Source organism: Aotus nancymaae, unplaced genomic scaffold (genome assembly GCF_030222135.1).
Source record: "Aotus nancymaae isolate 86718 unplaced genomic scaffold, 86718_ANA_hifiasm-v0.15.2.pri h1tg000002l, whole genome shotgun sequence".
NCBI classification, from domain to species: Eukaryota; Metazoa; Chordata; class Mammalia; order Primates; family Aotidae; genus Aotus; species Aotus nancymaae.
Genome location: NW_026988413.1, coordinates 15,707,103 through 15,735,049, shown reverse-complemented (window position 1 = coordinate 15,735,049; position 27,947 = coordinate 15,707,103). Strand labels below are relative to the sequence as shown.

Below are 27,947 nucleotides of genomic sequence, written 5' to 3'. Positions count from 1 at the left end.
ATACATAGGAGCCAACATCTATTGTGATGCTGTAGACTCCCCCATAACACTGAGACTAATAGCAAGGGATTTAGAATATGGCAATTTTGTGTTCCATTTCAGGCTCTGATGTCTACCAGCTATAGGCAATGTTAAGTAACGTCTTTTAGCCTTAACTTTCTCATGTGTAAACTTGGAACAAAAGATAACCTCAAAGGTTTCTTATGAGCATTAAATGAGATAATGAATGCAATCCAGGACAGTGTAGTAAATGCTCATTTCATGATTTGATCTTGGTTCTTCTCATCATTGTAGGATATAGAGACACAAATAAGAAAAACATGGGCAACTGGTATGCTACATTCATTCCCAAATTTTTATTTGGAGATTTTATTTTGAATTGAGGGAAAATTATCTGCTTGTACAGTCCATGGCAGAGCCAGTGGAATGCAGAGGAAGAAGTAGGGTCTCACTTGTCCTTAGCAGTGTTCTCAATCCAGGATACATATTTGTAAACATTGGTGTAGATGCCGACGTCCCCGCCCATGAAGTGCCCGACCTCTATCCCCTGGAGCTTGTCTTTGCAGATGACAGTAGCAACGGCCACCTCCTACCAGAGATCATGCAGAGATGAAGAGTGTGAGAGAGAGAGAGTGAGTGTGTCAGATCTTCTCACAGGAACTGTGGTGTCCCGCTTGACTGAGCCCTGTCTACAGGCATATGCTGGGCTCATAATAAGAGCACTGAATCAGGGGACAGAAAGCTTGAGCCCTTTTTTTTGCATTAGCTTTGTGTGACCTTGAGAAAGTCAGAGAACAGCCTCTCTAGAAGTCACATGTAAAATGGATCAAACTCCATTTTTTTTTTGAAGTGGTGAAGGCATTTTCTATTTGTGAAAAGTCTGATTTTTTTTTTAAAAAATGACTGTTTTCACAATTTTACTTGTAGTTATAAGAATGAACACCTAGCAAATGGTGTGTTTAACTGGAGGTGCTTTACGATGCCCTTTAATGAATAAAGACACTTTAAGGGAAGTCCATTACTGAAGAAACAGTACTGACTTTGCAGCAGCTTTATAAAATTCTCAAAAAATTATTTAGAAATCAAAAAAATTGTTACATCAAGAGTAAATAGTTGACTGGGCACAGTGGCTCACACCTGTAATCCCAGCACTTTGGGAGGCCGAGGCAGATGGATCACAAGGTCAAGAGATGGAGACCACCCTGGCCAACATGGTGAAACCCTGTCTCTACTAAAAATACAAAAATTAGCTGGGCGTGATGGCACATGCCTGTAGTCCCAGCTACTCGGGAGGCTGAGGCAGGAGAATCACTTGAACCCAGGAGGCAGAGGTTGCAGTGAGCCAAGATCACACCATTGCACTCCAGCCTGGGCAACAGAGTGAGACTCCGTCACACAAAAAAATAAAAAAGTCAATAGTTAACTGAGCATATGCAAATAAATGAAAGCTGAAAGCTGAATATAGAGAGATTACCCCAAAAATTCGGCTGAGTACTTTCACAAATTTCACACATAAGGAGTTCCTGTGGCTTTTTCCTTGTTCTGTTTGCTGGCATTCTTTATCAGACATCACAGGGGCTTCCAGGTTCTGCCGCAGGTCAGGGTGTCGGCCTGAGGGAGACGGGGATAAAATAAAACATCCTGCTGACAGTTGTGATTTAGTCCTTCTAACCATCAGCCTCTATTTCAACTTGTGTCTTTTTGTGCATGTTTAAAGAAAATAAGGAGTGAGGAAAAGGGGAGACATCATCAAGAGCGTGGTTATGAGCTAAACTCGAGGATTTTGAAATAGGCTTTACGTCTCTTCGAGGTAGTTTATTTTTTATCGGTGGCCTGTCTTGGAGGACTAAATGACCTGAGTCAATTCTCAGAGGGGTCCTTCACATGTGAAATGAGCAAGTATGAGAAGTAGGATCACGCCTTTGTCATGTGAATTGTGCCTCTGACAATCAGGAATGGCTGGGCCGTGGGGCGTTAGACACCCGGGAAGGGAGGAGCTTTGTTCCTCTGGGCAGGTGTCTGATTGCCAGGCCACTCGTGTAGCATCTCCATTAGGTCTCTCATTCTCCTTTCCTCCTCTCTTCTCATAGCTATGAGGACATGGATCTTCCTCTTAAAGGACAACTGATGACCTGACTTGCTGTGGAAGGCACACTTACCACTGTTTTCTTGGCTCCAGTCCAAACCTGAGAGTAGACAGACAGTGCCTGGCCGGACATTGGTGGTGGCGAGGGGAAGGGGCTGGACTTTGGGGTTGAGCATGGCAGGCTTAGCCAGCTTGATGAGCATGAGGTCATCCTGCGGGGCGCTATGACTGTAGTTCCAGTAGCGGACGATCTGTATGGGGTTTATTGTCTGCTCAGTACCATCTCTGACTCTGCTCTTGAAATTTCCCAGCATCACTTTCAGATTTCTGGAGGGAGAAGGGGTTGGAAGTAATCACTATCATCATCATCATGGCTAAGATACTGAATGTTACAAAGTGCCAGGAACTGTGTCAAGTGCTTTTTCTGGATTATCTCAATTAACTCACAACAAGTCTACGCAGTGGATTTTATTTTTATCCCCATTTAGCCCGTGAATTACTGGGGCACATAGGAGTAATCCACTCATGGTGATATAGTAAGTGGTGCAGCCCTTCACTACATTTTAATGTTGTGTTCTTTAATGTACAGGAGAGGAAGATGATGCACGTCAAGGAAATGTAATTTTCTCACCTATCTAACTGGACGATTTCCATTTTGGTGAAGACCAGAGAATGCGATGACCTAGTTTGGGTGTCTCCTCTTTGGTTCACTAGCTGATGCACTAACAACCCTATTCTATTCTGCTCTGCACCTTTGGAGGGGACATATATGGGTTTGTCCTCTGGCTTCCTTGTATTGGCCACTAGGAAGCACCAGAAAGTAACTGGAGGGAGAAGAGTGAGATTGGAGTACTTGCCCTCTCAGGTCCCTCCCTGTGGTTTTGTCACAGAGTGGCTGTGTTCCTTGACTAGGGGTTACAATTCCAGTCAGGTTGTCTCTTCACACAGGTCTCGCCTTGTCTCTATCTGTCCCTGCCTCCTTTGAAATGATTTTCTTCTCTTGCCTTTTTAGGCCTAGGGGTGGTAACTGCATTTTCTCAATACAAACCCTGGTGGTATGGAACTATTCTTAGTATCGACCCTTGAATGCCTCCATACCTTTGCGATTAGTTTCTTTTTAAAACGCACCCAGTTGACCCAATTTGAGTGCATCATCAGTTACCTGCTAGACCTTTAATTGATAAAATGCATTTAAATTGCCAGTAAAAAAAACTTGAAAAAAACTTTTGAGAGACTGAGGAGGCATAACATGAAGCACAGGGTTCCTATGCTATTCTGGGCTGGACAGGTCTTTATTGTGGGGACTGTGCTGTGCATTGTAGGATGTGGAACAGCATCTTTGCTCTAGCCTCTCGCCATTAGATGCCAGTAGCACTGCCCCCTGGTTGTGACAACCAAACATATCTTCAGACATTGCCAAGTGTACCCTGGGGAGAAATCACCCTTATCTGAGAGCCACTGATCTAGAATGAACGGTAGCTGTTTTGGGGATGGAGATGCCCAAATACTCAACGGTAAGTAGCAGTGAGCTGGGGCCAGTACCCAGCTGGGTTTGATGAGGACGCCTACACAGGGGTTGAAGTGAGACTTGAGGTATACCAAATAGGGAGCAGGGTCTTCTTTCTGAACAGATGCATCAGCAAAGAAAAAGGTCCCTGAGAAAAGAATGAACATTCTTAATACGTAAATATTAAAAAAATAAGGTAATAGTCTCCTAGTTGAAAAGGAATATGGATGATTCTTAAACAGTTATCAATTGGCCAGGAAATGTTAATGTATTTGACATGTTTTTCTAATAAAAATGTGAATTAAAATGATATGCCATTTTATCTCATATTTGTAATAACTTTAATATTGATAATGTTCAATCTAAGAGAGTATAATGAGACACTTTCATCACTGCTAGTAAATTGATTCCATCTTCTTGAAAAGCAATTTAGAAATAGGCATCAAGAATAAGAAATTGTTTATAACCTGTGACCCAATCATTCCAACCCCAAGAATCCATTCTAAAGAAAAAAATCGGATATAGACAAGGATTACAAGTAAGTGTGCTCATATTAGCACTATTTATAATAGCTGAACATTGGAAACATAAATGTCTGATATGGTAATGTTGGACATTGAAATGAAGTACATGAAAAAGTGGAACATCATATATGTTAAAAATTAAATTAGAATATTAAACAGAAAAAGAAATATTAATGCTTAAGTTAAAAAGGAGAAGAACAATGTATATATAATCCATTTGTCTAAAAACAAGTAAATAAAAAACCATGTAAACACAAAAACTATAGAGAGTCTGGGAGTAAACTCAAAGCATTAACATGTGTTGATGAAGAGGTGGGATTATGAATGATACTTATTTTTCTACTTTAAAAATATCTAAATTTTGTAATATGAACATGTTTTGTTTTTATGAATGAATTATTTACGACATACCCTAGAGAATAAAGGGGAGGAAGACTGATTCTAGTATCAGAAATAAAGCCCTATTCTTGTCTTGGCTGCTCTTGGTACTCCTGTTAATCTTCCCCAAGCCTGGGCCTGTACCTCACCACACCCTTCTGTGTGATCACACAGTTAGAAGCCCCAAGGAGAATAGGGTAGACTATCAACAAGGGCAAGAGACATTGAGTTCTCTATAGCAGGCACTGTGCTAAGTGCTTTACACAGATTTGTTTAATCTTCACAATAACTCTATAATATAGGCAGTCATACCCCCATTTTGAAGACACTGAAGCACAGAAGGATTAATTAACTTGCCTAATCTCAGACAGCTAATGTGTGATACAACCTAGGCAGTCGGAGTGGTGGGAAATGCCTCACCTGCAAATTCTGCCATCAGAAGAACTCCATGTGGGGCAGGGACTATAGAAGGTAGGGCCCTAGTATTTGATCTTTTGTTTCTACCTTCTCTGTCTCCTGCATTCTGAGTCTTCAAAGTTTTGGAAATAGATGAATATCAGAGGTGAAAATGAGTTCTCTGTCCTTGTGACCACATTGGGGCTTAGCCAGATGGTGATGAGGCTCACCTTTTTGAATAATCAGGGTCGGTGGGAGTCCTTCTCCAAGGCATGTGTGTGCCTTAACCCACCCTATAGCTTAACACCAGAAAAGTAGGCTCAGCCTATCCAGAGAGCCTTTCGATGGCGTCTAAAAGGCAGGCCCCCTAATTCTGCTGATGACACTATTTTTGACTTTTTCTGTACCCTTTACACATCCTGCCTCTGCCTCACCCCATCCATTTACCTCTGCCTTATAGAACAGAGAACAAGGTCTGAATACATACCAGCAAGGACACCCAAATAGAAGACAAATTTCATGGTGATCCAGCTTTTCCCCCCTGAGAGATGGAGAAAATCAGGAGTGTGGAGCAATTGGCTTTGTTGTCTCCTCAGGAACACCTGGTAGACTCAGTGGCTATAGTTAGGTACGGGGGCACTCCATGGGGTTGGAAAGCAGTTCTGGGCATAAACAGGAGAGGAGATGGCTCCAGATAGACAAATGAAAGCCCTTCTGTTCCAGGGAAGGTGGAGGACTGTGCCTCTATTGGGGCATTTCAGGGAAGGAAACTCCTGGATTCAACTCCTTCTGTCTGCTACCCCTAAAAGCACATCTGTTTGAAGGTAGTTCAGTTGTCTGTGGAAAAGGCAGGTCTAGGCTCAGGACTTATCTTCCCTGCAAAGTTTTGAGACCAGGGTTATGAGGGACAATATTGTTTACCTTAGCTCAGGGAGAAAAGGTCCTGAGGTTTGCTGTGAACCTCCTAATGGTTACTTATACTCTCCCCAGCCCCTCCCATCTTTGTTACACTAGCTTCACATGTCCCTTTGATCACTATTTCATCACTCAGTCATCATCACCAACTTGGTCTTTGTTGTCCTGACCAACAGCACTGAGCCAAGAAAATGTGGAAATGAAAAGCATTCATAGAACAGTTATCTTAATAGTTAGGGGATTGTTTACCGTCTAGATGACATTAGGCCTGGTGACAATTCAGAAGGCGGTACCTCTATTGTTTAAAGATTTAGGCTAATAATAAACTACCAGATTCATCCTTGGATAATTAGGAACACAGTTTAACAAGAAAAAGAGTGGTAACACTAATAGCTAATTTCTGCTAAGCATTTGCTGAATCCTAGGCACTGAGCTAAGGTCTTTACAGACTTGTCAGTAGAGATTTTATATCAGGTTAGTCTGAGGTGTAAAATTCATTACATTTTGTATAGTCTTTAAAGTTTCTTAAACCCATAATCTCATTCCAAATGTCACAACAACACCAGAAAGAAGAGATAGGGCTGGGCCTGGTATCATTATTTCTGGTTTGTGGGTGGCAGAACCGAACCAGAAAGAATATAAGTAATTTTCCCAAAGTCACACGTGATGGATGAGGAGAAGTAGGCCTTGCTACTGGAGTAGGGTTGCAGGTCCCCCACCAGGTTACTTAAGGGTATATACCCACTGCTTGAAACTTAATGGCCAAGTAGTAAGCCAATGCCGTGGTGCCTAGCTGAGGAGCAGGTGTTCTTGAGAACCCAAACATCCCAGAGAATATCTGAGAACTTACCAATGAAAGTTCCCATCATGCACACATAGTAGGCAAAGAGCCAGAAAATTAGCTTAAAAGCAACTTAGAGATGGAAAGCAGGGCAGGTCTCTGAAGTTGTCCTCTGCTATCTAGAAGTATCTCATATGTAAGACCTAGTAACCTTATTCACTGGCCAAGCTGGACTTGTCTGAGTCATTCTTTGGTCTCTTGGCTCCCTCTTAGTTTGGGGGAAGGTTTTTTAAAAACATGATTCTGGATTTTTCTAGTTACAGTTGGCATCACAAACGGGGTCGGAGAGACCAAACAAAGTGTCAGGAATGGGTGTCTATGGTGGGGAATCCCTGGGTGGTCAGCTCCATGTGGAGTGGAGTTGCCCAACTGCAGAACCGTTGTGGGCCACTGCATGAGTAGAGGGATGCTTGGAAAACACTGGCAAGGACTGAAGACCTATTGCAAGAAGCTAAGATATTAAAGTATGATAATGGTAGTAAATGTGGTGTTATTGCAATAAGGCTGGCTAATGACAAATCATTAGAGCAGGAAAGGGAAAAAGGGTAGAAACTCTTGCAGAAGTTCAAAGGCATGGTTTTCTAATCCTCCAGCTGGTAACATTATGGCCCTTTCTTGTGCACAGTTTAAAACTGATGGGCAAATTACAAGAAAAATTCAGAGCTCAAATGGTTAATCTACAGCTATAGAGTTAAATAGAGTCTTCTAAAGCTTTTCATTTCTCTTTTCTTTTCTGCCTGCTTTGAATCTACTGTTGTTAAGCTACTGGTATTGAGAGAAAATTTGCTAATTCAAGGCCACTTGGAGATTTTGTTTTCCTTATACAGTTCAGCCAGTTCTCGCTAAAATGTAAAGAATTAAACTCATTTGGAACTGAAAAAAATGGATAAAGGAGGTTTTTAAAAATCAAACTGCCATTAGAAATTGTTTTACCAAATTATTGATCCACTGCTTTCCTTGGATTACCTATTGGGGCAAATAAAGTTTAGCCATGTGATCAGGTCTCAATTTTATAAAAAATAATTTGGATCCAGCTGTCTTTTATATAATAATGAGTTTGTGAAGCCACAAAGATGCCATGGGGGTGATTTGGGGTTTGTGATCAAAGCAACCAATGTAAATGGTACATGTAGGATTTTGGTCTCAATTATGAAAGGGTGCAGAACCCATTATACAGTCCTAGAGCAACAGTTATTGGCCATGTGTAGGGCATTGCAAGAAGTGGAGGCCATCACCAGAAAGCAGACCATCACACTAAACACTGCCTATCCCATAAAAAGATGAATGGAAGGCCTTGGCATCATTCCCTAAGAAGTTGGGAAGGCCTGTGAAATAGGTCCTACAAACTCTCAGGGATGCCTCTGCAACTCTGAGAAATGCTCCTGAAAAAAATGGACATACTGTGCTCCTGAGAACACCAGTGGATCTGCCAAGAGGTGACAGCTATGTGGACCCAAAGTTGAACTGGAAAGTGCCCCCATACCGGATTGGTTTTATGGGACTGGAGGGTACCATGAAGACTGCTGGAGGGGAGGTCGTCTCAGCTGTGTTCCTTGATGGAGGTCTGAGAGCCTTACAATATCAACACAGGGCAGCATCAATACCTCTGGAGCAGGCACAGTGCAGATAGAGTGGGCAAGACCAGAAGCTTAGCAATTAATTGGATGCTTACCCACTCCTAGGGAGAGAAGCTATATGTGGTACTGTTAGCTAGGCCTGAAGCCCGTAGTAGCCTCCCTGATAAGACCAATGGGAGAATATACAGTGCTAATAATGTTGTAAGGAGTGGATGCACCCATGAAGAATCCGACTAAACATCTGTGTCTATGTCCATAGGCTCTTGTTACTGCTACCCACAGCATCTGGACTGGGCTGTGACTAGAGCAGCAATCAGCAACCAGTCTGATTGTTGGGTTTATGGATACCTTTCCCTATTAAATGATAATAATATGCCTTGGCTTGGAATAGTCTGCCTTTACCCCTGCACACTTGGAGTGACTGGTTCAGCAGCACTAATAATGCAACTCAGGTTCACTGAGTATTGCCTTCACTTGGAAGCCCAATCACCAACCTGATGGTCATCCAACTACATGTTCCATTATAGGCACTATCTGTTGTGCCTGTATCCCTGATAAAGAGAATATTGTTACAGATACTTTAAATCATTTGTCAACTCAAATCTATGACATAAGTCAATCAGGTTTCTTTGACTCATTTTCAGATTGGTTACACATCTTACCTGGTCACTGGAGTTATGTTTTGCTAAAAGGCATTATAACTGTAGTTAGCGTCTGCTTTTTATGCTCTTGTGTGCACTGTGGATGAGGCCTGTATGCACAAGCCATGGCTATACATTATTGGCCTGTATAGTTCTTCCCCTCGTGCCCAGCTCAGGGACACTCATGCAAGATTGGCAGACAGAATGTATGAGCTTATGGACAGGGTGGATTTTAGCGTGATGGGTCCCCTATCATGTTACTTAAAGGGTGTATGTCCACTGCTTGAACCACAAAGGTTGTACAGTGAGCCAATACTGTAGTGCCTAGCTGAGGTGTAGGTGTCCCTAAGAATCCAAACATCCCAGAGAATATCTGAGAACCTACCAAGGAAAACAGTCCCATCACACACGCACACAGTAGGCAACGAGCCAAAAAATTAAAAGTAGTTTAGAGATTGGAAGCAGGGCAGATCTCCAAAGCTGTCCTCTGCATCCGGGAATGCCTCTTATGTGAGTCCTAATAAACTCATTTATTCACCAAACTGGGCTTGTCTAAGTCATGTTTTGATCTCTCAGTTCCTGGCCAGATTAGGAGAAGGTTATTTATTTAATATTTAGTTCTACAACTTTATTCTTTTTCAGTAACTTATTCTGGGTATTTTGCCTTTCTATTCTAAACTTTACAATCAATTTTTAGCATTCATAAAATAACACTGGAATTTAATGGGATTGCATTGAATCTATAAATCAAGTGAAGAACTAACTTCTTAACAGTATTGAGTCATGCTACCTATCTTTTCATTTATTTTGATTTCCTCATACGAATTTTGTATGTTAGATTTTTATCTAAGTGTTTCTCTTTTTTGGTGCTGTTGTAAATGGTATTGTGTTTTTAATTTCAAATTCAAATTGTTCATTTTGGTGTATAGGAAAGTATGCAACTTTTACACATTAACTTTATATCCTGCTACATTTCTATAATTGCCTATTCGTTCCAGGAGAATTTTTCCACGAATTTTTTGAGATTATTTATGTGAACAATCATGTCATCTGTGAACAAAGACAGTTTATGACTTCCTTCCAACCTAAGTACCTTTTCTTGTCTTATGGCATTAGCTGAGATTTCCAGTACAGTGTTGAATAGGAGTGTTCAGTGGGGCACTAGTTATTTCCCATTAAATATGATGTTAGCTGTAGGTTTTTTGTGGATCTTATTAAGGTAAGGAAGTTCCTCTCCATTCCTAGTTTGCTGAGAGTTTTTAAAAGTATCAATGAATGTTGGATTTTGTCAAATGCTTCTCCTACAGCTATTAATATGAGTATATGATCTTTCCTTTTTGTTGTTGATGTGATGAATTATATTAATTGGTTTTCTAAAGTGAAACCAGCCTTGCATATCAGATAAATCCTACTTGGTTTTGGTATATAATTCTTCTTATACTTGTTGGATTTGATTTGCTAATAATTATTTCAGTTTTATTTGAGAATTTTTGCATCTATTTTCAGGAGAAACTTGGTCTGTAATTTTTCCTTCTTGTACTATTCTTGTTTGTTTTTGGTATTAGTGTGATGCTGGCCATATAGAATAAATAGGAAGTGTTTCCTCTGCTTTTATTTTCTGGAAGAGATTGCAGAGAATTAGTAATCATTTCTTCTTTAAGTCTTTGGTAGTATTCACCAGTGAAAATATCTGGGCTGGGCGCTTTTTCTTTTGGAAGGTTATTAATTGCTTACTCAATTTCTTTAATAGATATAGAGGCCTATTTAGTTCATCCTTGTCTGAGTTTTGGTAGATTGTGTCTTAGAAGGATTAGTTTTCTTATACAAATTATCAAATTTGTTGGTGTAGAGTTTTTCACAGTGTTCTTTTACCATCCTTTTAATGTCTGTGGTATCAATGATAATGGCCTTTCTTTTGTCTCTTACATTAGTAATTTTTGTCTTCTTTCTTTTTTCTTGGTTAGCCTGGTGAGAGAGGTTTATCCATGTTATTGGTCTTTTCAAAGAGCCTGTTTTTGGCTTTCTTGATTTCTCTCTTTCCTATTTTCAATTGCTTTGATTTCAGCACTAATTTTTATTATTTATTTTCTTCTGCTTTCTTTGGATTTAATTTTCTGTTATTTTCCAAGTTTTCTGAGGTTGAAGCTTACATGGTCTGCTTTATGTTTCAATAGTAATATTTTACCGTAGGAGACTGCAGAATTTTTGTTAGTCTTACAATATTCTTATGCAATGGCTGGAACTTTTTACCATAAGTAGAATCTGTGTTAAGTGAAACAAAGATAAGCACCTTGGGCCAGTCCTTCAGGTAGTCCAGACAGATTAGAATAGACATACATAGTACTTTGTGAATGAGGTTTGCTCTGCACTCTCTAGAACCACAGACTGGGTCTCACGTTGGGGATACAGGCTGTCATTTTCAAGACTGCTGGTGAGGTGGGGAGAGGGTAGGCAAAGGTAATTAAAAACACCACAAAGCTTTCCTAATATTTTTAAGTTCTTTTTTTCTTGTATCAGTGTTTGCTTGGTTGCTGAAAAACTGAGTATTTTCTAAAGTTCTGATAAAGTTGATTTTGGCAGTTTCAGGCTGTTTTTTTCTTTTCAATGGAGAGTCAGGAGCTTGAAGCTGCCTGTACCACTATTTTCTCATGTTACTCGCTCATCCCTGGCCTCTGGGTTTTTGATGTATATTAGTCATGTTTCTCTAGAGGAAGAGAGCCAATAGTATATGTGTATACACATGTGTTCATGTACACACACACACACACACACACACTTTCATATATATATGAAAGGAAATTTATTAGGGAGAATTGGTTCATGTGATTACAAAGGTGAAGTCTCCAAGTAGGTTTTCTCCAAGGTGGGAAATGAGAAAAGCTGGTAGTGTAGCTCAGTCCCAGCTCAAAAGCCTCAAGACCAAGGAAGCTGACAGTGTAGCTTCCAGTCTGAGGCAGGATGCTGGTGCAAGTCCTAGAGTCCAAAGGCTGGGGTTTGACGTCAAGAGCAGGAGGAGAAAAGACACTCACTCTAGAAGGGCGAGAGAGAGAGAGAGAGAGAGAGAGAGGGAGCAAGCTGAATGTCCCCCTTCTAAAACTTTGTTCTAGCCTCACCCACGGCCCATTGGATGGGCCTCTTCTCCCAGTCCACTGACCCGCATGTCAATTTCCCCTGGAAACACCCTCACAGATACTCTTAGGACCAATGCTTCACTGTCCATCTAGGCATCTCTCAATCCAGTCAAGTTGACACCTATGTTAGCCATCACAGGCAGTGTAGTCTCTGTAGGGTTAAATAGAATTAGAGAGATGCACATGAGAGAATGCAGGACTGACTTGAGCTGTTTATAACCAGGACTAAGAGCTTAGAGAAAGACAGCCTGGGTTTCGAGAAACTCTTGATGAGGGAGACTTCAAGTTTTCCCATTACACAAAACTTTTAAGAGTTCTCAAACCTGATTAGTCTCAGGAGAGAAAAGCTGAATGTTTCTTTGATGTTTCTTTCACTGTGTCCCTAGGGTTTCTCTGAACTAACTTAACTTAGTGAATAATATTCCTTAGGGATGCATTGCAGAGTGAAAGAAGGAGGGAAAGAGAAAGAGAGAAACAGTGGAGCATCCCATGGTGTTATGATTTCTAGACTTCACTGAGAGTAAAGAAGCAGCAGCTTCCTCTGGGCCACAGAGCAATCTCAGCACTAATCAGTCAGGAGGCACCCTGGGTCGAGTCCTAAGGAGCCACTCAACTTTTCACTCCAGGATATTTCTCTGGAGGTATTTTCCAGGAGTTGTGCTCTGTGAAGGAGAAACTAGGAGAGGCTCAGGATGGGAAGTTCTGGGCTTGCTTGTCCTGTAGGATGAGGACATCCAGATTTTAAAGAGTAATAGGCTCATCTTCAAATCCTTCTTGCATAGCAGAAAGCACTTTCAACCATTCTGACTCAGTGCTTCAGGTAGGCACAGTTCCTTGCTATTGTCAGAACCATCGTCTCTCCTTTCTTTTCATCTGGTCCCAGGTAAACAGAGATTGTGGAGATCAGACTGACTTCTTTCATCAAGTTGGTCTTTCCCAAATATCATTTTACAAGAGGTCTCAGAGAGAGGACTGAATAAACTTGGACTGGGCACTGTCTCAGTGAGGACAGAAGGGAGAAAAAGCAGCTGCCTTCAGCATTGGTGATAGCCAAGTGTTCATTGGCTCTGATCATAGTTTCAGCCTTTTATTGACAAATTCATTTAATTCATTCAAAAATAGTACTAGATCATGAGACATGATGAACAAGAATGACAATCTTCTTGCTTTAACGGTACTTACAGTGTAGTATGAGTGACATTATTTCAGGTGATGAAAGCTAAAAAGATAAGTAGATTATCTTATAGCGAGGAGATAGAGAGTGAAAGGTAGTATGTGTTTTTTCTTAGACAGAATGATGAGGACAATTTCCCCGAACTTGGACACTTGAGCAAAGACCTGAAGGAAGCAAAGGATAAAGCCCAGAAATTCTAAGGTACTCAGGAAATTGGGTCTATTTTATGTTAGTGACAGCTGGCTCTTTAATTTCTGGTATGATTTTGGGAGAAAAAATGTGATGTATAAGGAACATTGACTTTGAGGAGATATCCCAAACTTTATAATAGAATGAGACCATACCCTCTGTATTTAGAACCTGGGCTGGACCTGGAGGTCACACTTGGTGGCTTTGGGCTCTCTTAGAGGCAAGGCATGTAGACCTAAAGCCTTTTGTTTGTCAGTCTCAGTATGAGGTCAATGTGGGACAGACAGAGGCTGAGGATAAAAGTTCCTCCTATGCTTCATTCTGAATCTTGACTTCTGTCACAGTCTGGTGACAGGAGTTGTCAGAGTCTTATAAAGAGATGAACAGGCTCAACTCAGCCCAGGTGCTGGTTTGTCAGCCTTCTGTGAGAAAACACATTCACTGAGAACAAAAGTAAGGGAGGGTTTCATTCCCAAGATAGGGAGGAAGAAAGGAGTAATCCATGCAGGGAACCAGCTGACCAGTAGATTGAGAGATACTCAGTCCTTGCCCTAGAGAATTTATAGAAACTCCTCAGGAGACTTCCGTCACTCTTACCAACACAGAACAATCATGATGAAGGTAAAGCAGAAGTTTTAAAATAAACATTCTGTAAATGGAACCTACATTCAGATGAAACAAAGAAACCAAGTAACCAGCTCAGGGGCGTTGGCAGGAAAACTTTTGGATGGAACATGATACTGGCGCAGGAATTTATAGGATAGAAAATACTTGGCAGATGGAGTAGTTTAGGACCTTCCAGATGGAAGGGAGTTAGTGGTGGAAAGGAACCCACTGTGGTCATGGAGGCTGACTGATGACTGTTTAGAGCAGAGTGGGAGGCAGGTGAACTGAGCATTGAGGGTGCAATGGTGCCTGCTGGGTGGGAGACAGGCTCTCATGTTTATGATATAGCATTGGGGATGGATCATCTTCTTGGCCAACTCAACTTTTCTCACACTTTGTGCATATTTAGAAAAATTGCCACTGACCATATACAGGAATAGTAGAAGATGAATGCTTACTATTCCAGTCATGTTGTGAAGTCTGTGGACAGGAGGGGAATTTCAGAACGGTTTCTACTTCTGTTGGGATGGGAAGCCATATTAGCTTTCTTTTGTTTTGTAGATTTCAGAAGGGAAAAGCACTCCGAAGTAAATGTTGGGAAATTCCTCCAGTGCCACTGAATTTTTTCTCTTAGGATTCCCTGGCTCTCAAGAAGTACGTCGTATCCTTTTTCTGACTTTCTTCTTTTTGTACGCAGTGACGGTGATGGGAAACACAGTCATCATTATCACTGTCTGTGTTAATAAACATCTGCAATCCCCCATGTATTTCTTCCTTGGCCACCTGTCTGTCCTGGAGGTCCTGATCACATCCACCGCTGTCCCTTTTATGCTCTGGGGGTTGCTGCTTCCAAACACTCAGATCATATCTTTGGCTGCGTGTGCTGCACAGCTATATTTATACCTTTCTTTGGGTACCTCGGAGTTGGCATTACTTGGAGCGATGGCTGTGGACCATTATGTGGCTGTGTGTAGCCCTTTGAGGTACGACATCATTATGAACAGCAGCACCTGCATTTGGGTGGTAATTGTGTCATGGGTTTTTGGGTTTCTTTCTGAAATCTGGCCGGTCTATGCCACTTTTCAGCTTACTTTCTGCAAATCAAATGTGTTAGATCATTTTTACTGTGATCGAGGGCAATTGCTCAAGGTATCCTGTGAGGATACTCTTTTCACAGAGTTTATTCTTTTTCTAATGGCCGTTTTCATTATCATTGGTCCTTTGATCCCTACAATCGTCTCCTACACCTACATCATCTCCGCCATCCTCAAGATCCCGTCAGCCTCTGGCCGGAGGAAATCCTTCTCCACTTGTGCCTCCCACTTCACTTATGTTGTGATCGGCTTCGGCAGCTGCTTGTTTCTCTATGTGAAACCCAAGCAAACACAGGCAGCTGAATATAACAGGGTAGCGTCACTGCTGGTTTTAGTGGTGACCCCTTTTCTGAACCCTTTTATCTTCACCCTGCGGAATGACAAATTCATACAGGCCTTTGGAGATGTCTTGAAACGCTGCTATCAATTCCTCAAAAGTTAACTCTGTCCTGAGTTAAATCCATCCTCATGATGGATTTGAGGAATCTGATAGTACTAATTGAATCCAAAACGACCATTCTCAAAATCAAACAGCTCATGGTCTACAATGGATATTTAAGCTATGACACAGCTTCAATTTATATTGAATTGTTTTTCCATGGAAGATCACTTCATTATTTTTAAATAGATGTATGAATTTATTAGCCCTCTGTAGTTGTAATGCATGTTGCAAAATGAAGGTGAGAAGTGTAAACATCTGAAAGATGTTAAATGTTTTGAACCCTTGGACCTGATAATGAGAAAAACAAGCATGATATATTTTCTTACATCTGACATACATGTTTGATCTTATGTGCTGAGATTATCTTCCTCTGTATTGCCATGTGGTTTCAAGGTGTCTGCTTATTGTGTAAACTCACTAGTACTTTTCTGAGTAATCTTAGGGACAGCACAAGTTTCAAACTTTCCTTGTTGATTCCTGCTTGCAGTGTCCAATAGTGATAGTGCCTTTCTTTGGGTTTTCCAACTGGCATTTGTGAGAGTGAACTCACTCCCCGACCCTAACTGCTCAGCAATCTTAAGGCTGAATGTGTGCTCATACAGGTACATCTCAAACTGGTGGACCTTCTCAGGTGTGGATGGAAGATCTTAGAAAGAGGCATTTTATCTAATGTCACTCATGTCATTATGCCAGCCTCAAATGAGGGAGGGAAATGGAACTGTGTTTTGGGAAGTGATGTGATAAGGGATAGCTGGGCTTTCTGTGTCTTTGGACTGAGGGTGGAGGGAGTGATAGCCTACCGCCCCCTTTCCTGCATCTCATGCATTCTTCAATCCTGAAATGGCACATTCATCCTCAGGGCTCCCTTTGCTTTCCCACTTCCTGCTCAGTTTCTTTCTTAATTCCTTTTTGTGTCTCTCTTTCTGTGACTACCAAACTCATTTCTTTGTTTCTTTTCCCCCTTGTTTTCTCACAAAACCCAAGTTTATCAAGCTGCCTTCTAGCTCTACACTGAACTCCCTTAATTCCTGTATCTCAGTTCCTGTCTTGCCCCATCCTCTCCCTAGTTCCTGTCATACCCACTAGTTGCAATTAATATTTCTGTAGTGCTTAACACACATTTTTCTCTGCATCATTACACAAGTGATTACACAAGTCTGGTGGCAACCCAAATGGACATCAAAAGATGACTACTTATATATTTTATGGGACTTTCATTCAGTTGCTATTATATGAGGGTTGGAAACACGAGGATGCTTTCTTTATCAGTAAAAATAAAGTGTATCTCCAAGATACACTGTTGGATAAGAAAAGCAAAGAACAGAAAATGTTTGTTTGTTACCTTTTTTATAAGAACAAGGTACAACTTAGTTTACATGCATATTTATATATAGTTGCATAAAGAAACATCTGGGAGGGAAACCAGGAAATGGGTTACCTTGGGGATGTGTTTTTGGAAATGGCATTTATGGGACTGGTCTGTGAAGGACACTGTTTATGGTACAGCTGTGCATGTTGCTTTCTCTTCTATGTCATAGTAATGTTGTACCATCTCAAAAATAAAAGACTTCATTCTGTTTCTAATTGCCAAGGAAGGTTTGCTTGTTTATCCACATAATTGATTGTAACAAAGGAGCTATTTTGGCAGAAGAGTCTTTATGAACTCTGAATCTTTTGTAAAGTTTCTCTGGAGCTAAGTAGGGAAAATGGAAGAATAATAAGGGAGCATAGATGGAGCTTCATATTTTTCTTATCCTGAGGCCTTTATTACTTTTATAATAATATAGAGATATTCTTTAGGCATTTTGAGTATTGCTTTATATTATCTTATGTATGTTGAAAATACTTTTTTTCAATCTGTTTTTTGACTTTTTAGTTTTTAATGAAATCTTGTCACGTAAAAGTGTTAATTTTCCTTTTGTCAAATTAATAATTTCTTTTGTGATTTGTATATGCATATATTGTTAACAAATTTTTTTATTCAAAAGATTCAAAAATTGTCTTTTGAAATATCTAGGCCCAGCCGCAGTGGCTCACACCAGTAATCCCAGCACTTTCGGAGGCCGAGATAGGCAGATCACTTGAGGTCAGGAGTTTGAGACCAGCGTGGCCAACATGGTGAAACCCTGTCTCTATTAAAAATTTAAAAAAATTAGCCGGACATGGTGGCATGTGGCTATAATCCCAGCTACTCAGGAGGCTGAGGCATGAGAATCATTTGAGCCAAGATCACACCATTGCACTCCAGCCTGAGTGACAGAGTTAGACTCTGTCTTTTAAAAAAAATCTCTATAGTTTGACAATGTAGATACAGTAGAACTTTTTTTTTTTTTTAAAAAAGAGAAGAATGAGGAGAATATATGCAAATATTTTAAAACATTTTCAGTAATTATATTCGTGGATATAGTATTAGTATTTTATAATTGTTGCATGTGTAATGTGAGATAAAGCAAATGATTACTTATTGAATATCCCAATTTTAAATGTAATATAGAGGAGGTTGGGGAAAGTCATTAGAGTCTTCTATTTAAATTATATATATATATGATGGACTCATGGTCTATCTCTCTATCTATCTCCCATTTATCTATTTACCTGCTGACTATGTCCATTCAAAATTCTATTGACATTGAGCATTCAAATACATATGATTATTCCTAGGTTCAGATTGTGGTATTGCAATAATTTTTCTTGATGTGAGAATCTAGGGCTTCTTGGAGAAATGACTGATTCCAGGTTTAGTACAGGAAACCTATAAGGTGAACTTGAAGTAGATGAATATGTTTAATTGCACCATGTGGATGAAATTAGCAAAACCCACATTATGGACAACTCTACAGTAAAAATACCTGAGTTCTTCAACAAGTAGATTGGAAGAAAGTGAATGGGCTATACAGAGAATCTACAGATTAAAATAGACTTAAAATGTACAGAATTACAAAATGTACAAGACTAGGCTATAATGTGTAACAATTCAAACTGGGATAATTAAACCATTCAGAAAGCAAGGCAGTAATTATTTAAAGTTTGAGATTGTAGTTTTTCTGATAATGTGAGCATTGCAATTGTAATGGAACACACAAATGGTTTTATGTGGCTGCGTCAAAATTCTTTTTCCTGATCTGGATAGTGATTGCAATTATTATGATGTGGTTTACCTTGTGATAGTTATACATATTTTTATGTGGTGTTTCTATCTTGACATTTGATATTAAAATCAAACAATTAAAATTTATTTTGAGGTAGGTAAGAGGTTGCTGACAGTCTGCACTCTCTAGAAATCAGAGCCTTAGGCAAAGATTAAGAGCCTTAGGCAAAGGTTTATCTGGGGAAGGATGCAATCCTAGTATAGCAAAAGTAAATGAAGTGAGACAGGAAGCATGGTAAACAAGGCAGTGTGATCAATTACTATGCTGACCATTGTTTCCTGATGATTAGCCAATGACATGATTGTCTATATAGAAAGACCCTAAAATTCTACCAAAAAAAAAAACTTCCTGGAAATAGCAAGAGACTTAGCAAGGCTGAAAGATATAAGGTCAATATGGAAAAGTCAATTGCTTTTTTATATACCTTCAATGAACAATTATAATTGAAATGTATAAACTAATATCATTTTTTACAGCACCCAAATAAGTGAAGTACTTTGGTATTAATCTAACAAAATAAGTTTAGGATATTATTAGAAATGTACAAATTACTGATGAAATAAATCAAAGAAGTTCCAAATAATTGGAGAGATGTACCATACTCATGGATTGAAAGATTCAAAATTGTTAAGATGTCAATTCTTTACAATTTTATTCTATAGATTTAGTGCAATTTGAACCAAATTCTATGAAGCTTTTATGTAGATATTGACAAAATAATTCTAAGATTTATAGAAAGGCAAAGGTAATAGAAAGGCCAAGATAATTTTGAAAAAACAAACAAACAAACAAAAAAACAAAGTCAGAAGACACACAAGGAAGTCTTAATTTTAAGACTTCCTGTAATATTACAATGATCAAGTCAGTGTGGTATTAGAGAAATGATAGATACATAAATTAAGACAAGAGAATAGAGAGCCCAGAAATAGACCTAAGCAACTATCATTATTTTTGACAACATTGGAAAGGAAATTCAATAAAAAAATTAACCTTTCTAAAAAAGTAGTGCTGAAAGAATTCAATGTTTTTATGCAATAAAATGATTGCCAATATTTCACTTGTATCTTACATAAAAATGAAATAAAATGACTTAAACATGAATGAAAAATTATGAAATGTCTAAGAGAAAATCTATGTGACCTTGAGTTTGGTGGTTAGTTTTTACATAAAACACCAAAAGCACAATGAATGAAAGAAAAAAAAGAAAAATTGATCTCTATCAAAACTGAAAACTTTTGCTCTACACAGGTCACTGTGAAGGCAAATAATCTGTACAACAAACCCTCATTTCACAAGTTTATGTAACAAACCTGCACTTCTACCCCGAACTAAAAAGAAAAGGTTTTTTTTTTAAAAGATAAGGCACTGACTGAAAGAAAATATTTGAATATTTCATGTCTGATGAAAAACTTGTATACAGAATAAACTGAATAAAAACATCTCTAGAAACTCAATAATAAGAAAAGAAACAGCTCAATAAAAAACCGTGGAAAAGATCTGAATGGATACATCCTAAAGAAAATACAGGGATGGCAAATTGACTTTTAAAAAGATGCTCACCATAAATTGTCATTAGGAAACTACAACAAAATACCACTATAATCCTATTTTAACAGCTAAAATAAAAAAAATCTGACAGTTCCAAATGCTGGGAAAAATGTGGGGCATGAAGCAGCCTCATTTATTGCTGTCCTAGAAAAATATTAGGACAACTTGGGAAGGCAGTTCAGATATTTCTTATAAAGTTAGACACAGACTTCCCATACAACCTAGCCATTGTACTTGCTAGGTATTTACCCAAGTGAAGTAAAAATTTAAATCCACACAAAAACCCACGTATGAATGTTTATAGAAGATATATTTATAATTACCAGCAATTAGAAGTAATCAAAATGTCCTTCAGTAGGTAAATTGATAACAAATTGTGATCCATTGAGCTAATAATTCACATAACAAAATGCATGAACCACAAATGTGTTTTGCTAAGTGAAAGAAACTATAGCAAAAGACTCTATGATATGTAAGTCAATTCTAATGACATTCTGTAACAAAGAAGAAACTGATAGAGATAGAAAAAAGGTAAGTGGATACTTCTGTCTTTGTGATAAGCAAGAGGGCAGCATTTTACTAGGAAAGTACAGGGGGATTTTTGGGTGATGGAACTAATGTGTATGATATTGTCAGAACCATTATGCATTTGTCAAACTCATAGCACTTTACAGCACAAAAAGTGAACTTTAACATATGTAAATTAAAAAAAAAAATCCAGAAAGAGCTTGGTGACTCCTAAGGTAGAATGCAGACTGTGACAAAAAAATCTGTGTATGGTATAAGTTCACTGAAGAGGGTGGGGAATATGAACTGCCTTATACAACTTTGGAAAACAATGTTTTGACAGACAACGATAATACTATCAGAAAAATAACTACATAATCTCTGCACTGTAATTGTTCAAATTGTTTCTTGTGGAAGAAAGGGTTACAAACAATCCTGAAGTTGCTGTACATGTATACTGGAGTTCAATAAGTAAAAAAAGGATAGTGGATGGTGAGAGCCTGGTTTCTTAGAAGAGAAGAGCTACAGAGATGCAGGGGAAGAAGAATAGAATGTATCATGTGGTATTGGATGAGAATCAAAGACATCAGCTTGAGCTCATGTTTAGCTTAATATAGATTCAGACAATATATATGGAAATTATTATGGATATCTGTATATGTGTGCTAATGTATAAACATGTATTCCCTATCTTTGTCTGTAATTACTTGTATACCCCTGTTGGGATCTTATTCTGTAGTAACATTGTTGAAAAAAATCAACCAGTGCTCCTTGAAGACATGGGTAATTCAGAGTCTGAGCAAGAAAGACTAAGATAAGGCTGAAGCATCTTGTAATGTTAAAAAGTATAGAAATACTCTTAAAAGTAAAAGGATGGGGCGCATCAAAGGGATACAGGACCCAACATGAAGGAGTTCCTGTCTTAGTCCCTGTGGGATGCTATAAAAGAATGCCATAGACTGCGTGGCTGGTAAACAACATAAATTTACTTCTCACAGCTCTTAAGGCTGGGAAGTTGAAAATCAAGGCACTAACAGATTTGGTATCTGGTGATGGCAGAAGATGCAAGCGAGGTCTCTGGGGTCTTTTAAATAGGGGCACTAATCACATTTATGAGGGCTCCGTGCCATTACCTAATCACCTTGCAAAAGTCCTGCCTCCAAATATCATTGTGTTGGGCATTATGTCTCAACATCTAAATTTTTGGAGGAATATAAGCATTTACTTTACAGCAGCTCTTAATAGCCAAATCTAGAATTATTTGAGTAATAAATTTAATAATGTTTGGATTATAACCTATAGTATAAAATACTGATATTTTATAAATATGATATAAAGGATTGAATAGATAAATAATAGAAACACTATTTTGTTTCTCTTTTTCAGAACTGTTTTGGCTATTTTCTTACCACTACCTTTCCATATAAATATTAGAATTAGTTTGTAGATCATTACAAAACATCTTGCTGGGATTTTAATTGAGATCATTTTTGAAACATCAAAATGTCTTACAACCTGAAAGAACAGGGCTCTTTAAATTCCTGTATCATTTTAAGTGTTTAGCTTGACCACATGGTTGAGTGGCAATTCTTTGGTAGTAAGAGGTCAATACCTCATCCTTCATGTCTCACTGACATGTACTCAATGTCTTATTTTTAGTTTAGGCACATTTGTCTCTCCTGTGTATCAGGTTTGCTTGTGAGCCTTCCATCAGCGTGCACCAGTGACCTAACTTTTATACTTTGTGAATTTGTATTGTCATGAAACCATTGTACAAAACTGCCCAACAGACTTTACAACTCCTCAGAAGCCACATACATTGATCAGATCATTATTTAAGAGTCTTCATTCATCTTTAGGCCCCCTACATACAGTCCAAAGAGCCAATGTTGTTTTTGAATATTACATCTGTATCACTCAGCTGCACCAATAGCTGTTAGCAACTGTGACCAGCTTATTAAAGACTCTGTATCAGAGACATCACTCTGGCCTTGGGGTCTCCACATGCACAAGTGCTGCCAGGATATTTTTATACTCAAATACTATGTAATTTTTAATTTCAACCCTTGTAATTCAAACTAAAAGTAAACTGCTTAAATAAAAGACACTAGAAGGCATGTATATAGCTCATATATAGTGAATCTGCCTTCTACGTGGTTCACCATTAAATATTTTTAGACATTTCCTTCTTCATTTTCTGTTTAGGTCATAATCCTCTATGCCCCATGACTTTTATGTAAGCTAAGAAGTAGGCAAAAGTTCTCAACTTTTGTGATCCACAGTGCGGACCCACATGGACAGTAAATAGTCCATGTAGGCCTAACATATCTGAATCTTTTAAGTGTATGCTGATGCTATTACAAAAATTCATGTAAAAATGACAATGAATTTGTAGTAGTTTTTGCCAAAAACTATATATTTTTTCAATAGTATTTCCATCATTGACTGGGATATTTTTGCTATATTTGCATTTTTAATTTAAATATTTGAAAAATCAAAGTCATACATGCATATTTTAAAAATTGTTAAATAATTGTAAGCAACTTATATAAAAGGGTGACAGACTGTTGCCCTTTTTCTTTTTACTCATATGGTGTTACTCTTCAGAGTATTCAACTGTTTCTTTTGGTACATATTTAGTAGTAATCTGCTTGTGTAAACATTTCTTAATTCTCAAATGTGTTTTTCCTATAGTTAATAAGTGTCTGTAAAAATTTTTGTTTAAAAAACCTTGTTTATATTTGCAAACTTTTTCACCTAAGATGATTCTACATACATCTGAAACTTCATGGTATTTTTTCCAAATGCTCTAGCTGTGTCCTCTGTTGGCCTGGGACAGAATCCTTGTCCAGGGATATCCCTTCACAGTTCTGCTGTGCTGGATTTCTTCTTTCCAAATTATCTGTCCTCTTCTTTTTTTGTTTACTTCCAAGTTTTGATGGAGCAGATCTTCCAGCATCTTTCTAAGGGAAAACTCATATGAGCTACATTTTGAATACTTGGATGCTTCATTTCAGTGTTATACTTGTCAGTTGGCTTTATTTCAGCATTATACTTGCCAGGTTGTAAAGGCTAGAATGAATCCTTTCCCCCCATAATTTTAAAAGCAGGCTATTTATTTTTTATTTTCATAGAAACTTAACTGTTGCATCATGGAGAAGAGTCAGCTATCTGTTTTTGAGGAATCTTGAGTCTCTCTGTGCTTGATGCACTGTCTTCTGGTTCTGGACTTACTAGATTATCTGGGATTTACTAGGCCACTCAGAGTGAATGTGGTTTAATTTTGACAAGTGGGAGAGAATGAATTAGATCTGCATGTTGGTGGGAAGAGATGGGTAACAGAGGAAGAAAGGGCAGATTTTGAAATGCCTCCTCTGAGATTCTGGTACATAGGGAGTCATAGGCAGAGGATGCATGTATGAATAGCTCAGATCACATAGCTCTGGGAAATTCACTGTTTTCTTGGACTACATTGAGCCTGGCAAAAGGGTCAGGATTAGGAAAGTAGAAAAAGAATAGATACAAATAGGCCCTAAATAGCACAAGGAACCAGGTAAGTCACTCCAGAAGTGGGACAGAGTCCTTGGCCAGGGGCATCCCCTCACAGTTCTCCTGTGTTAGATTCCTTCTTTCCAAATTACCTCCAAGTTTTGATGCAGCAGATCTTCCAGCATCTTTGGCCTTGATGTCAGTGCCATTGACACTATTACCAGAGGAGCAGCATCCTTATAATTGCAGCATGAATATCCGCAGTGCAGGGCACCCACTGATCCAAGACTGCTGGTGCTGGGATGGTAAATGGAGAGGTCGGGCAGATGCAGGCATTTGTGTGCATGCTTGCATGTATGTACACACCTAGTGTATCACAGGAATACAAGCTGTAGATATTAAACTCTAGTTAATAGATAGCTGTTAAACCCTTAATTAAAGATCAACTCCAAATGCCACCAGAATGTAAGTGGAAATCTCTCCATTTTTGAGTATCTGTAAGTGTCGGGAAGCATCTCTAAATCAGGAAATCATTTTTTTTTTCAACCTGAAAGTTTCTCTGCATTGACTCACTCACAAGGGACTAATTATTTCACCACCTTGAAAACTTTGTAAGGAATTAAAGCAATTATCTCCTTTTTAGAGGGCCCACACCTTCACCAGTTTTCTACTTACATATCGGGGCAAAAAATCATTCAGATTTTTCTCTTAAGAGACTTCTGCAACTCTTCCAACCTCTTAATCATACCCCTCTGTCAGAAATCAAGCAACAAAAAAAATTATCTTTTCTTTTTTGCTCTCCCTTTCTGAAGTAATAAAGTATTGACTTCTGGGTTTTGGGAACTTGGTTTAGGATAAACATTTGGTCCATTATCACCTACATTACATGGGAACAACTCTATCTTATATATAGACTAATACAAAATAAAACATATTAGGGAACTAACAGGCAGACATTTTTCTATTCTTAGGGAATAAAGGATTATTTTATGAAGTACTTTCCATTAATTTTCTAAAGACCTTTTTCTTGGTCACTATTTTTAGAAATCCTATTTCTGGAGATAAGGGCTAAGAATTAACCCCTAAGAATTTTAACCTGAGTTTTATTTTAACTTGCTAGGTAAACCAGACCAAGAGGTTCAGCTTTCAGTAAGCAGTTCAATCCCTGAACAGATCAATAATAAGTTCTGAAATTGAATCAGTAATAAAAAGTCTGCCAACCAAGAAAAAATCTCAGGGCCAGATGGATTCACAGTCAAATTCTACCAGATGTATAAAGAAGGGCTGGTGCCACTCCTACTGAAACTATTCTAAAAAATTGAGGAGGAGGGACTTTTTCCTAACTCATTCTATGAGGCCAGCATCATCCTGATACAAATGGTTCCGCTTCTGTAACCTCATTAGACTTGTAAAGGAGGATATGTTGGAGGCTGGGAGAACATCTGTTCTGGTGAGACTGATTCTTAGATTCTTCGATCCCCTTAAATTTCTCTTCATTGTTCAGGGACTGTGAGTGTATTTAGTCATTTGAGAAACTCTGGGGTGGTGTTTGTATAATAGGTCAAATGTGAAATCTGGCTTGCTAGATGGAATCCTTGGATTATGACATATGGCACAATGGCATCTAAGAATCACAATCCCAAATAAGAGAGTGATGCAACTGAGTCTGAGATCCACAGATTAGAAAGCACTGAGGAGGGCATTCAAATCCATCCTCCACTAGGTGCGGGAATCCTTCTTTATAACATTATTACTTGGTGGACATTGAAACACGACCATCTCTAGGAATGGTGAAAACACAACTTTAGGAATTCAACTGTTTAAATTTAATCAACTAATCGAACTAAATGTAACTTCCTCCCGTTGTCCAATTCTGCCCTTTTGAGTTACATGAACTGGCTTTTAAATGTCTTCCTACTTAGATCTTAAAATTTCTGTACAAAATATTTCAATCCCAGTAATCAATATGGAATTTTGACCTTTTAACATCCAGACTGACCATCTCTAGATGCCCATTAATTTTATAGTGTCTGTTTTAAAATCCAAAGATCAGAGTTGACTTAAATTTCTCATATGACCCATTGATAGTGAACACAGCTGAAGACTGCTTATGTAGCCTGTTCACTACTCCTCTGCCTATGTAGTCTAAGATGGCTTGTAGAGATTTAGTCTGGTGAATCACTGTCCTTCCCATGTTCTTTGCATCATGATTAGTAAAGGAATGTCAGATATTAAGTATCTATTATATTTCTGACTCTGAGAAGACACTGAATTCTCCTATATGATAATACTATTGTCATCCCACATAAGAAGATTAACAACTTCAATAATAAAAACGTATACTTTACATTTCAATTTCCAAATATTTTCCCAAATACATTTATAGTTTTTTTAAAATCAAGGATCCTATCAAGGTTCATGTATTGTATTTGATTATTTTGTGTTTTAATTTATCAAGTTCCCTCTACACACTTCCTATTTTTTAATTTAATTTAACTTTTTGGCTTTGTTCATTCCTCTTCGCAATGCCATTTACTATATTTCACTCAAATATAGTCCTCTTTGGGCACCTTGTAATTTAATATTTACTTCTGAAATATTTTTGTCAGATTTTAAAATTTATCAAATTTACTTTTTTTTTCATCTGTTGCTATTTTTGTGCACTTCTAAGTTTTTTAAAAATTCGGATTTCCAGTGTTGTTTCCTATTCATAAACACCTTTTAGTTGTGGCTAATTCATGTTGGGGACTTATTTTATAGTCTTCCTCAATTTTGTAAATATTTGGATAATGTTTTTCTCAGCTGAAAATTTTATTTTACCCTTTCATTTTGTTGTTTTAGAAGCATTATATGTATGTTCATTATTTTCTGTTGCTTCAAAGTTTTTGGAGGTTTCCTGATACAGCAAGAAAATTGTTTGTATGAAGGGAGTCATCTTGTGTGACTGGTTTACTATGTTTCATCCTATAGTTGTTAATGCTTTCTGTTACTAGACATGTTGTACATTTTCTTTAGTAAATGGTGCTATTTTGGGATTGGATGAGTTGGTACTTGTTTTTGATACTCATGTTTTTGTTAAGACTCTAATTTTTGCCTCTTGCTTCCCCTTCATCCTCAAGGCTCTAAGATATGCCTCCCACTTCAAATTGCCTTCCACCTCCAAAAGAGTATGCTTTAATAGATGGACGCCCCTGGTCCCCTGTATATATGCATACCCTTCTATTTTTTGATCCTCAGTAGTCAGTGCTCTGATCCACAAGACTCAGACCTATTTTCAGTATTTCCCATTTAAGATATGATCTTAACTTTCTAGGGATGATTTTTTCTCAATTATCCTTTCTCTCTGATAAGACTGATGACTATGTATTATAAAAGTTACCCCTAGTCATACTAATAGTATGGGACTGAAGTTTTAGCTCTGGAACCCTTATTAGAAATTTCACTTTATCTTATAGTGAGCCATCAGTCAGCACTTGTTTGGAGTAGTTTATACACACCAGGGGACATCTAATTAATGATACTATCATCTAGTTATTCTTTTAAAAAAATAACATTTTAAAATACGTTGATTAAACTTCAGTTAAATTATGTTTATGGTATTTCTTTTTCTCCAAGTCAAGTAAATTACTTTACATGTCTTTAAACTATTAATACAAAATTTAGTAACATTTATTGAATGCCTACCAAGGGCTAGTTATCCTTCTTTGCAATGGAGAGAAGAAGATACAGTAAGACATAATTCCAGCACTCAAG

The 27,947-nt window shown here is 38.2% G+C and overlaps 3 protein-coding genes across 4 annotated transcripts in view; 2 read left to right on the top strand and 1 right to left on the bottom strand.

The window, feature by feature from the left end:
* The window catches only part of MGAM (maltase-glucoamylase), a 253,259-nt gene that overhangs the window by 36,808 nt on the left and 188,504 nt on the right, over nt 1-27,947 (top strand). The gene's annotated exons all lie outside the window — the stretch shown is intronic.
* On the bottom strand, nt 354-5,843 carry PRSS37 (serine protease 37). 2 transcript variants are annotated; one of them, XM_012447491.3, is made up of 5 exons: nt 5,379-5,843; nt 3,600-3,741; nt 2,160-2,413; nt 1,475-1,611; nt 354-589 (listed from the first exon to the last, which is right to left on the bottom strand). In XM_012447491.3, the coding sequence occupies exons 1-5, from the start codon at nt 5,410-5,412 to the stop codon at nt 449-451; spliced, it is 708 nt and encodes a 235-aa protein (XP_012302914.3). In that variant the 5' UTR covers nt 5,413-5,843; the 3' UTR covers nt 354-448. The 2 variants fall into 2 exon arrangements, with proteins under 2 accessions (XP_012302914.3, XP_012302915.3); XM_012447492.3 differs by having other exon boundaries at nt 2,163-2,413.
* On the top strand, nt 14,557-15,501 carry LOC105713651 (olfactory receptor 9A1). The gene has a single exon (XM_012447426.2). It carries the CDS (start codon nt 14,557-14,559, stop codon nt 15,499-15,501), a length of 945 nt encoding a protein of 314 aa, XP_012302849.2.

Excerpts from the sequence above, each read along its gene's own strand:
- PRSS37 (XM_012447491.3), bottom strand. The coding sequence starts at position 5,412 with ATGAAATTTGTCTTCTATTTGGGTGTCCTTGCTG. Across the intron at positions 3,742-5,378 it reads CTATTTGGGTGTCCTTGCTG|GGACCTTTTTCTTTGCTGAT; the intron begins GTATGTATTCAG and ends TTCTTTTCTCAG. Across the intron at positions 590-1,474 it reads TACTCAGCCGAATTTTTGGG|GAGGTGGCCGTTGCTACTGT; the intron begins GTAATCTCTCTA and ends GATCTCTGGTAG.
- LOC105713651 (XM_012447426.2), top strand. The coding sequence starts at position 14,557 with ATGTTGGGAAATTCCTCCAGTGCCACTGAATTTTTTCTCTTAGGATTC.